This window comes from Carettochelys insculpta, chromosome 13, assembly GCF_033958435.1.
Source record: "Carettochelys insculpta isolate YL-2023 chromosome 13, ASM3395843v1, whole genome shotgun sequence".
In the NCBI taxonomy this organism is placed as follows: Eukaryota; Metazoa; Chordata; order Testudines; family Carettochelyidae; genus Carettochelys; species Carettochelys insculpta.
In genome coordinates, this window is record NC_134149.1 from 21,150,241 (window position 1) to 21,162,973 (window position 12,733).

Sequence of the window (12,733 nt, forward strand, 5' to 3'; positions counted from 1 at the left end):
AGTCCTTGCCGGGGTGCCAGACACTGTTCAGGCCCTGTCCCAGCATGGAGGGCAACTATGGACCGGCCAGGCTAATGGTAACAGCCCCCACCTTGTGAGTGTCTGGTGCAGCCCCAGCTGCCAGAGCGGCCTGTGCCAGCTGCCCGCCCACCAGCTGCCAGGACCAGCTGCCTGCTCTCTGCCAGCCACCTGAGCAGCCCATTCAAACTGCGGGTCAGCCGCCCGAGCCCCACACTACTGGGGCCAGCTACCCGAGCCCCGGGAGCTGCCTGTCCAAGCTCCGTTCTGCCCTTCCCCTTTCCAAAACCCAGGTGCCACCAGCCCCATTCTCTTACCCCATCCCCCTCTCCCTCTCTTTCCCCCAAGCCAGGCTCCCCAGACCCCCATCTTCCTCCCCACACCCAACCCACATTCCTTTGCAGGAAGCAGGTAGCTCTACATGGGACTTCGCTGGCTGCCTGCTTTTTATAGTGGCTGCGCCAGGTCTCCCACATAAAATGGCAGGGGCTGAGTGCTGGAAGCAGAGACTGACTTTTTCCTGTAGTGGGAGGAGGTGATGGGGGTTGGTTTGCCTCGCACCCCTCATGGAATTTCTTCTCACACACCCCGGGGGGGGTACACCTCCCCAGTTTGGGAAACCATGGCTTAGACTATAGTGTTTCAATTCTGCAAGAGCATCTGATAGTACTCTATTTCATGCTTATGGCAGAGTCCCTTATTTGTAAATTTGGTGTGTTTTATATTCCACCTGAAAAAAACTGCAACCCATTTATTTTTAGATTCATAGCAGTGGCAGCATTTCCAAGGCAGAGTTGTAGCTTTTGCTAGCCTTTTGGTCTAACATACAAGCACAATATTGATTGAGGCAAGAAGACACAAAAACAGGGAGGACAAGGATAGGAGTAAAACCATAATGGGAAGTAGAACAAAAGGGCTATTTGAAAATAGTGCAAAGGCCATCTAAGGACATAACAGATTGAGAAGAGGGGAGGGGGAGGTATGACTTTCAAGGAATAAAGAATAGGAGTCAAGTGAAAGTGTGGGTGGAATTGGATGAAAGGTGTGTTGACATTTTGACTTTTTTTTTTTTTTTTTTAAATAGTAGGATTCAGTTTATTTTGTACATAGTTCCCATCAGTTTTTTCATCTTATTTTTCTTCTTTGGTCACTTGTCAAAAACTTTTTCAGTTCTCATGTTATGTGTGTTTACTTGAACTAGATGAAATATTCTCTGAACATGATGTATACTCTCTTAATTACTCAGTTCTCCCTCTCTTTCTTTTATCCTGTAAATTCCACAGACAGTCAGACAAGCTACATGGCAGCGGTTGGAGTGTGGCTATTCAAGACAATTATTAGATGTTGCAAAGGTAGGATTAAGTTGTCTTTCTTCCTTCTGCTGTCTCAGGGAAAAATTCAAGCCCTTGGAGCTTCTTCCAATTTATGCTGTGTATTTTAGATCCTTTATTTAATTTTCCCTTTTTTATGATTTCTAAGTGCTACCAGATGAATGGCAAGTTGTTTCTGCCCCTGGAAATGGTGAAACAATCTCTGCTGAAATCTGGATAATCTTTTCCCTTTGAGATGTCTTGCTAAATAGCTAAAAATCAATGCCAGCGTAGTAATGTTTTCAGAAAGCTTTTAAAAATGTACCTGTGGCTTGTTGACACTCAGATTTATCCTGGAGTTCAATGCCTGAGAAAACTGAGATTGCCTTAAATTATCAAATATGCAGAGCATTATTACTCCAAAATATGCTTAGCTTATGAAACATAAAGAAACTTTGAAAATTTATTGGCATCAATGGCAAAGTATTATGCCAGTTGTTTTTTTTAACTGTCTGAAGGTTGTTTTCTGTGTTGCTAATGTAAACATATGGTGTTTTTTGTTCGTAGTCTTCATCTGCTAATAACAAGGAAATATGTGAAACTATAGGATTGATTACAGGCAGGAAATTTACCTAAATTCTCATGTCTTAATTTTAAAGTTATATCCCACAATATGTCTCCTTTTTAAATACCAATGAATTATTTAAGGATAACATTTCAAGTGTGTCTAAGTGATTTAGGAGCCTAAAACCCATTGATGTTCAGTTACTCAGCGATTTACGCTTTAATTTTATGCTTTGAGATTCTAGATGTGAATAACAGAAATGGAATTGTGAATCAGGTATGCCTGAATTCTAATGCCTGTTGAACCTCTCTCATCCAGCAACAACTGTAATCCAGCATGATTTTAGTTAGCTGGACAGCTGCTTATCGTGAGTGTGGCGAAATTTCCCAGGATCCCATAAAGGTTCTTCACAGCCGCCAGTCCTCAGTGTTCTGTGTTGTTGTTTAGCTATAATTTACCCCTAAATATCTTCTAAGAGCCCAGCAAACAGTGGAAGTATTGGTAATGCTACTAGGCAATATTGATCTCCCATCGTTTGGCAAATTCTCTTGTTTGGCACTGGTCAGGTCCTGAGGGTGCCGGATTAGAAAGGTCCAACCTGTATATTAGATCATGCTACCTCTCTTGTATACTGTATATGAAATTCCATCATAATGCCTGATTATGTTCTCTTATATTGAAGTTGTGTTACTTTTTCCACTGTGAAAGATTCTTGCTACTTTTTTAGATACTCCACTTTTGTTTTCAGCAGCAAGCCTTCAAAGTAAGAGAGAAATAGTGTGATTAGCAAAGTGATGTGTTTGTCCCATGAAATTTCATTCAGATTATCTGAATTACAAACAAATCATCATTTCCCTTTTCTCACTTGTATTCGCCTGGAAAAATTTGGTAGTATGCTAAAATAACTGAATACAATTTAAAAAAAAAACAAAAAAATGCAGGGTTAATCCCACTGCTGCGGCACGTCTTGGCAACATCTGGGAGCAGCAAGATAGTGAATCAGGCTGACTGCCTCAGAATGCACTCCTAGAATTGGCATGTGGCCCCTACTTCCTATCTCCTCTTTTGTAAGCACCAGATGTAACTGAAGGGGTAGAAGTCTATGCTGCCATGCTGAAGTCTCAGGATTCAAACCTTGAGGATACGTAGTTGGGGAGATGATTAGCTGTATGTAACCTTGTTTGTACCTCTGACTGTCATTTCCTAGATGTTTTAACAATGAGTTTTTAAGAAAAGCTGTGTTTTGGTTGTAGATTCAAGCATTCATAGGCTTGCTAATAACACTTGGAGTTGCCCATGCAATTTTAATTATGCTCCCTATTACATATGCAATACTGTGTTTTCACACAGGAAACCTGCTCATTCTCTGCAGAGATTGTACATGTGAAAGGACAGAATTAAGGTTTCATGGGCAACTTTAAATCTGGCATTTATTCACCTTCAGGTGTGTGGCTTTGCAATCTAATTAACTGTTTTTCTATAGATTTTTCTAATAGGAAATGTCAAGTGGACTAGAGTTCAGGGGCTATTGATCTACAGTTCCTTCTCTGCCACTGACTCCCATGCCTTTTGAGCAGGTTATTTAACCTCTCTACTCAGTTGTCCTAACTACAAAGTGGGGATAGTAATATTAACTACTTCAGAGAGGTGTTGTGGGTTAATTCTTTGCACAGCATTTAGAACCACTTGTAAAGTTCTGTATTTATTGTGATATTTGCCAAACTGGTGACATTCCAGTGTAATGCAGTAATTTTAAGCATTTCATTGAAAGTTCCATTTTGCTTAAACAATGTATTAGTAAAAATGCATTTTCTTTCCCATCAAGGGAAGGTATGTGTAGCTAGATATAAATCAGATGACATTTGGTTAACTTAATTGGATGTAAGTAAATTGCAATGTATGTATTTAATTTACAATGTAATTAAATAATGGCCCTGTTTGTGATCTGTTTATTTTTACTATACTTTTGTAGAGAGACTTTTTAATGACATAGTGGGATTCATTGTGGGTGGAGTTTTTTTTTTGCAGTGATTTCTGTAACAAATTTCCTCAATTTACAAGTAAGGATGGCTTTTCTAATCGCCAGCCCTGCAAACTCCACATGTGTTCTGAAGGTCAGACTTGATTTTTTATCTCCTCCTGCATCACCACCACAGTAAAGGTTGTGCAGGGTGATGTAGGCCCTCATTTACAACTGCCCATTGTCCTGGTCTCCTCTGGTTATGCCTGTTCATAACATTAGTAGATTTCCAAATCTGTAGATGAAATCATTTACTAGTTATTTTTTGCACATTAAAACAACAAAATGCACTTCACTCCCTGTTAAACCTTATTTAAATGCAAAAGTTGCATTGGTTTAAGGAAATCGTTGTTCACAAATCAGTTAGGTTAAAGAGTGTTCTTAATTTGGTTTGCCGCTAGCTTTTATTAATTTAACTTATCTTGAATCAGTTGCTTACCAAACTACACTGATACTTTGGTGTACACCTGGCTTATAAATGTTTCCAAATAGGCTTTTGCATGGATTTAATTACTATTTTTTTCAAAGTTTTAAACTTTTAAAACTTTTTTTTAAAGACAATTTAAACTGGCACACTTTATGTACATACAAGTTCTTGGCAAGGTTAACAGAAAACAAAATCATTAAAACATACACATTTTGTCTCTAAGATCCACAGATAATGTGCTCAGGAAGTAGATCTGTTAAATAAGAAGGTGACATTTTTATAGAGTAATTTTTACACTAGAGATGTACTTGAAAGATTTAAAGATCTCCTTCTGTAAGCCTTAAACAATTTCTGCTCTAAGGTATTTTGACATAGCTATTAAAATCTGTTGCCTTCTCATGCCAGCTTCAGGAGACAGGTATGGTTCCTGAGGCATAATCTCCATTCAGCTGAGTGATAACATTTTGTTACTAGATTTTCAGTTCTATTCCAATTTAAGTTTTGTTCATAATTTTTATGTCCAAGGTTCTTGAAGTAACTATATAATTGATATTTATGTTTCACACAGACTCTCCAGAGGTGGCCACTGATAAATAAGAGAACATGTTGGCACGGTCATGCAGGTGGTGGACTCCACACAGATCCAAAGCAAGGGGTAAAAGTTTGATTAAACAACATTACTCAAACTCTGTTCAAGATGCTATAGAAATCAAATGTGTACAGCCTTTTCAAACATTTAAGAACTGAAAATCGCAAATGTTTCCAACAGATGTCTACTTTAGTTTTTAGACTGTTGTTTAATAAATCCTGTGAGTTGTGAGCCATGGATTAGTAGATTGTAAATTGTGTAGCACTGGTAATGATTTGATCTGCTTATTTTGCCACAAATTCTCTGGCTTTCTATAAGAGTTACCGAAATGTCACAAATGTTAACTTGAAATTAGCCTCAGGTACTTTAGGCTTTTCATGACAGATCTATTCTGCTGGACTTTAATATGATCTCTTATTTCTGCTTGTCAGTGGCATTTCTAGGGCTTGATATTTGGTGGAGAAGGAATTTGTTTGTGGGTGCAAGTCAGTGCATCACTCAATCTGTCTGCATTCACTGCATCAATAAAAATGTTTTGTTTGAAAATTCATCATCTCTTTAATCTAATGTGCATCATGGGCAACCTTAATTCTGACTTCCTAACTTTTTCCATTTCAATTTGATTATTACTTTAACATTGATTCTTTGGGTATAATTTCTGCTTTTATTTTTTTTTTCCAGTTTGCTTTTTGAGTTATATTGCTTCTTCCTCTGCTACCAAGCTGCAGAGGGGTAAGAGCAGAGTTTTTTCTTTTTTTAAAAAAGAGAGGAACCAGTACTCAGCCAGTTTCTCTCCTTCCACTCTCTGCCCCCACCCCACCAGTCGATCCCATGACTGGGATTGCCAAGGTGCTGGTACTCAGTACCGGCGAGTACTGGCACAAAAAAAGCACTGGGTAAGCGTCGTCATTGACAGGAGAGACAGATCCCTGCTCTTAGTTCCCAGGCCCCCACCCCCCTCCATCCTGAAGAAGCCATTATGGGCAAGTCTCAGTAACTGTGAGGGCATGGCAGTGTGTACATCAGATAACTGGGACCAGTTTGTCCCTTAGCACATGTCAGGATTAAATTAGGTTCATGGCCACTCTAATTTCTGCTGCCTAGTAATGACTCCTAAGAAGCAGCTGGGAATTGCACTCACCACAAACATCTATCCTGGCAATCTAAGTTACTATCACTTGAGGATCTATTCTGATAGCAAAAACTGTATGGCTATGAATACTGTGTTTGTGAGCCCCTTGAAATACCAGAGGAAGTACCAAGATTTAGCCATCTTTCTTTCCACTGTAAGTTAGTGGAGATTTTCAATTAATTCTTAACAAGAATCTGTGGTGGCAGCGGCTTTCTCAAAGTTTATATTCATCTTTCTCTACAAACCCAGGCTGACTGAAGTTTAGCCTTTGTCTATATGGGGGCTAAAGTTGCTCCCTGTCCTCTGAAGTTATTATAGACGTTCTTAGTAAAATTAGCTCAGTATGCAAGAAAAGTATGTTTAGGTTGAACCTGTCTAGTTTGGCACTCTCTCATCTAGCAATGTCTGTAGTCCAGCATGATTTTAGTTAGCCAGGCAATCACTTATCATGGGTGTGGCCAAGTTTTCCATGGTCCCTGTGATGTAGTGGAAGACATCTGTGTGTTGTGAGTGGCTCACAGAGGGTGTGGGGCTCCTACTGAGGGTAACCTAGGCCACCACGTGACACCTCTGGACTGCAGACAATAGAGGCGGTGGAGCCTGAGGGGTTTGAATTGGAACTGGAAGTTGGAAAGCAGTTAGTCTGGGCTGGAGGGGGGAGAGAGAGAGAGGAGGGGGCAAGGTCCTGGCTCCGGGGGCCCGTCGGGGCCTCCTCTCCCCAGTGTGGATTGGAGTAACTGTCCCTGATCACTGTATTGACCCTTCTGTAAGGTGCCGTGCTCTGTCGGCTAATAAACCCTCTGTTCTCCTGCTGAGTGAGAGTTACTCCTGCCTGCAGACGGGATGCGGAGCTTGGGAATCCCTGAACACCATCACACTGGTGTCAGGGTGGGATGTACTGCACCCTCAGGATGGAGCAGCCGGCAGTAAGAGACTGGGGCGCAGGAGGAAGAAGGGGGGCCACTGAGACCCTGGTGTGCTGACGGGCAGTGAGGTGCAGTTCCCCAAGGCAGAGGGGCCTGTGGCTGAACCCAAGCAACTGTGGTCGTGGTCCTCGAGAGGGGGTGTCATGCCCGAGGACGGGTTACTCCTGGGAGTCCATTGGAGTCAGTCCCAGCAGATGGAGGGGCTGAGGGCCCAACCCCCAGGAACAAGTGACCCGCGAGGAGGCTGACACACTGAATGAGTTCTTCCCAAGAGAGTGTGCTCATGGTCGTTGAGAGGGGGTGTTACATCGAAGAAGGGGTTCTTCTGGGTGTCTGTTGGAGTCGGTCCCAGAGGGCAGAGGGGCCTACAGCCTAACACCAGGGAGCTTGTGACCCGCAAGGAGTCTGGCACACTGAAGGGATTCTTCCAGGAATCGTGGGGTGCAGCAGGCATCGGCCTGTGAGCCTGCAACCACACTCGGCAGCTCCACTGTGAAGCGGCAGCACCTGGAAACTGAATTGAGATTAAAGGAGCTGGACAAGGCAGCATGGATGTACAATGGCAGAGTTGAGGGTTAAGGAAACTCCTGCAGGGGTAAGCCCAGATCGGGGCACGGAGCCCTGGACTGCATGGAGCTCTGAATCGAGTGGCCTGCCACAGTTTAAGGAAGGAGTGTTTTCAACCCACCGTCTACTAGTGGCCAAGACAGGCCTGCAAACAGTTTTCTAGGCCTGGGCCAAGGAAGGGTGCCTGTGTGTCTGTGCAGGAAAGCATCTTGTCCACTGGGAATGGCAAGTTGTCTGTGAGAGAAGCTGCTTCACCTTCTAGGCGTGTGTCGAGACCAGCCAGGGGGGCTGAGACAAAGGAGAGAGTGTATCCGATTTGTGTGTCTGTGTTGAGCAGCAGCAGCATGCCTGGGGAGAGAGCAGAGCCTGCATTTGAAAAAGGTGCCAACAACGATGAAACTAATCCATTGTCTGAGGAGGCTTCCTCAGCCTGGGGTGGCTGGAGAGGGAACCACCAGGAAAGAGCATTCCAGGTGTGACTCTGAATCCGGCCATGGGGGCTGGAACAGAGGGAATGGCTCTGAGATGGGCAGTAGTATCCCTGATAAGGACGCTCGTCCTTGGTGCAAGAAAGGCTACTTCAGCTTCTAGGGAAGTGAATCCTTTGTCTGAGCCTGTGGGGGCTCAAAATGGGGCCAAGATCCCAGAGCTGGATCTGAGTGCAGCTGAAGCCCAACTGGGAAGTGGGCCTACCTCTGTGTGTCTCAGGGAGGAAGATGCTTTAACTCCATCTGATCCAGTTAGTATCATCAGGGAATTCCAGAGACCAGGTGATTCTGGTAGTTGTTCTTTGCCTGATGCTGAGGTGTTACTGGGAGGGAGCGAGAGCTCTCTGTCTAATCAGTCATCCTCTAGCCAGGACACAGGAAGAGCAGACTGGCAATGGAGTTATGCTGCCTGATGAAGATAAAGAAGCTGGTAGCAGAAGGGAGGAAAGGGATCCTACCCTTCTGTCCGGTGGTACTAGCTGTCTGCCTGGAGGGGGATTATGTGGGAATCTGCCCAATGGGCCAGAAGTGATCCTGGATATAGATGAAACCCAGGAGTTGGTTGTGGCTGAAAGGAGCAGTGCCCCTGTGGAACCAGACAGGGGTGAGTTGTTTCGGGGAGCTCTTGAGTAAGACAATTTCTGTGAAACTTTTCCTGAGCAGTGTTGGGGGCTGTGGAAAATGGAAGTGTCATGAAGGAGAGTGAACAGGAAAGGTGCTTGTTTGTAAGAGCCAGAGCCAGCCCTTTGCCTGTGAAGAAGATTGTTTCAGCTCCTGAAGGTCAAAGCAGGCAGTGTAAAGGTTTCTCAGGAATTGGAAGTTGGTCCAAGTAAAGTGAAAGCTATCAGGAATGTGAGCAGCCCTGTGATAACCAAGTGAAACAGCTGCACAATCAATCTCTGTAGGATGCAGGAGAGGGCCAGCAATTCCCGATCTCCAGATGATAGAAACACTTATATTCTCATAGTGGACTCTACTTCTGATTCTATGGGGAGGCAGAAGTTGGAGGTGGAAGGACAAAGGAGCTTTGGGCCTGGTGGGCCAGTAAGGGATAAACAGGGATTTTTTCATGTGAATTCTGCATCTGGGACTCACTAAGCAACTTTCAGAAAGCAGTTTGATATGCAAATTTCCAGACTGGCTAGAAGGAGGAGGTTTTCAGGAGGATCACTAATGGCCTAGACACTGCTAGAAGGAAGGGCACACCCAGAGAAATCAGATTTCCACCCCATGGGGCAAGGGAGAAGATTAGAACGTGATGGTGCAAAGAAAGGCCTCAACCATTTAGCCCCAAAATGCCAGATTTTCAAGGATGTTACACAAAGGTTGCAGTATACCAAAGAGCATTGTAAATGTATAATTGCAATGGGTTTGTTCTTGTTACTCACACTGACTGCTGTAACCAGTGGGTGGTGCTACCAGAAGCTGTGGTATTGTACCACGTGCTGAATGTTTGGAAAGAGCCATGTGATGTGTTGACATTGATGTATAAGCATGAACTGTATGTTGAAGGAGTTTGTAATTTGAAATGTCACTGTTGTTCCCTGTAACTAGTCTTGCAGCCTCTCACATGAGAAGGAACTTTCCAAACCTATTGGCTGTTTCTACACAGGCCACTTCCTTTAGAAGTGGCATGCTAATACATGGAGCGAAAATGCTAATAAGACACAGATGCAAATTCCCAGTGCCTCATTAGCATAACATCACGTGATTTGGAGTCTGGAAGACCATTCTTCTGGACTCCAAAACGCTGTGTAGAAGTGCAGACCCGGGGGGGCTTCCAGAAAAAAGTCCTCCTTCCGGAGGCCCTTTCTTTCCAAAAATTTTCGGGAAGAAGGGGCCTGTGGAAGAAGGACATCCTTCCAGAAGCCCCCTTGGGGGCCACGCTTCTACACAGCGTTTTGGAGTCCAGAAGAACAGTCTTCCAGACTCCAAATCACATGACATTATGCTAATGAGGTGTGGGGAATTTGCATCCACACCTCATTAGCATCTTTCTCTCTGTGTATTAGCATCCCACTTCCAAAGGAAGTGGCCTGTGTAGAAACGGCCATTGTGTGGCATGGAAGGGGGAACTGAGGCGCACATCCATTTTGGTGATATGGCTAAATGCCAAGGGTAGAAAGCATTTTTATCTTCATTTACTGGGCAGTGACTGAATTCCAGACATTTGCTGGAGCAGCTATATGACTGGTGGGCAAACGGGGCAGAGGCCCCAACCAGAGAGGAACTGTTTGATCTGCTGGTGCTGCAGTAGCTGTATGGGCTGTGCCTGCCTGTCTTGAGAACATGACTGCTGGACTGCAGGCCGAAGCAGAGAGACCAACCAACCCGAGGCAACTAAAGGAACTTGCCTGGCTGCATCATATGAAAGAGGCCAATACCAAGCTCCTGAGGTGGAGCCTCCCTCTGCAGCATTATGACATGGATGTGGTACACATCAAGGGCAGCACCGAGGGTACAGCTGATGCCCGATCATGCAGGAAGGGCCCCAGACTTCTCCAAGTCACCGGCTGAGTGACCCTGCTCAGTTCAGTCTGGAAGTTGGGAGAGATGTGATGTAGTGGGAGATGCCTGTGTGTATGTGAGTGGCTCACAGAGGGTGTGGGGCTCCAGCTGAGGATAACCTAGGCCACCAGAACAAAAAAGCAGTCAAGTAGCACTTTAAAGACTAGCAAAATAATTTATTAGGTGAGCTTTCGTGGGACAAACCCACTTCTTCAGACCATAGCCATACCAGAACAGACTCAATATTTAAGGCATAGAGAACCAAAAATAGTAATCAAAGTTGACAAATAAGAAAAAAATTATCAAGGTGAGCAAATCGCGGTTGGGGGGGTGGTCAAGAACTAGATTAAGCCAAGTATGCCAAAGAGCATATAATGTCCCAGAAAATTTGCATCCCAGTTCAAACCACATGTTAATATGTTGAATTTGACTATGAAAGAGAGTTCAGCAGCCTCTCTTTCCAAAGCAGACTGAAAATTCTTCTTCAATAAGACACAAACTCGTAAGTCATTAACTGAGTGGCCCACTCCATTAAAATGTAGACTAACTGGTTTGTGGATTGGGAAACACTGGATGCCCTATTTCGGGCATTGGCACCCTTACCACCGGACAATGCAGTTACATTGACTCCCTCCTCAAACCCTATGACACCAACAATCCCAGCTATCTGCGAGATACTACCGACTTTGAGGAAATTACAAAACATTGGAACAGTTCCTGACATCGTCATCCTTGCCACTATGGATGTAGAGACTCTGTACACTAATATTCCACACAAAGACAGATTACAGGCAATCAGGAATATCATCCCTGATGTCTGACCTCTGTAACTTTGTTCTCACCCACAATTATTTCCGATTTGGGGACAGTTTATACCTCCAGATTAGTGGAACTACTATGGGCACCCTCATGACCCCACAATATGCTGATATATTTATGGCTGACCTGGAACAACGATTCCTCAGCTCTCGTCCCCTATTACCCCTCCTCTACTTAAGATACGTTGATGACATCTTTATGATTTGGACCCATGGTATAGACTCTAGAAGAATTCTACGGAGACTTTAACAATCTGCACCCCACCATCAACTTATGCCTCGATTACTCCACGCAAGAGATACATTTCCTGGATGCTACAGTACAAATCAAGGATGGCAAGATCGGTACCACACTGTACCGGAAACCCACTGGTCGTTATACTTACCTACACGCTTCTGGCTTCCATCCTGCACACACAACTAGATCCATTGTTTACAGTAAAGCCCTTAGATACACTCACATTTGCTCTGATCCAACTGACAGTGAGCAAAAACTACAAGCTCTCTACCAAATATTCATAAACTTGAATTACCCACCAGGAGAAATAAAAAAACAAATTGACAGGGCCAGACGAATACCCAGAGACCAGCTACTCCAAGATAGGCCCAAAAAAGGAAAGAACAGAACACCGCTGGTCATTGCCTACAGCCTCCAACTCAAGCCACTGCAATGAATTATTAAAGACCTACAACCTATTCTTAATCAGGATGCCACACTCCAGAAGGCCCTAGGTGACAGGCCTGTTCTCTCCTACAGACAACCTCCCAACCTTATGAGGATTCTAACCAATAGCCACAGTACTGCAGAAACACCAGTCTTGGGACTTTTCCTTGCAACAAAGCCCATTGCCAGCTTTGTCCACATATCTATTCTGGCGATACCATCACTGGACCTAATGAGGTTATTCACAGAATCACGGGCACATTCTCATGTTCCTCAACTAACAACATATGTGCCATCATGTGCCGACAATGCCCAGATGCTTTGTACATTGGACAGACTTCAAACTCTCTCAAAGAATTTATGGGCACAAAACAGACATCAAAATATTCCTGATCCACAAAACAGTTAGTCTGCATTTTAATGGAGTGGGTCATTCTGTTAATGACTTAAGAGTTTGCATCTTATTGAAGAAGAATTTTCAGTCTGCTTTGGAAAGAGAGGCTTCTGAACTCTCTTCCTTATTCAAATTCGACACATTAACACGTGGTTTGAACTGGGATGCAAATTTTCTGGGACATTATAGGGGCTCTTTGGCATACTTTTGGCTTAATCTAATTCTTGACTCTCTCTCCACCCCCCACCACCCCCAGCTCTCTGATTTGCTGACCTTGATAATTTTTTTTTCTGATTTGTCAACTTTG

The 12,733-nt window shown here is 43.9% G+C and overlaps 1 protein-coding gene across 1 annotated transcript in view; it reads left to right on the plus strand.

The window, feature by feature from the left end:
* Positions 1–12,733, plus strand: part of ABCB7 (ATP binding cassette subfamily B member 7) — a 95,054-nt gene that overhangs the window by 26,860 nt on the left and 55,461 nt on the right. Inside the window, exons 2-3 of the mRNA XM_075007721.1 lie at positions 1,302–1,370; positions 4,909–4,995. Coding sequence (XP_074863822.1) covers positions 1,302–1,370; positions 4,909–4,995 — 156 coding nt within the window. The remainder of the gene's footprint in view (positions 1–1,301; positions 1,371–4,908; positions 4,996–12,733) is intronic.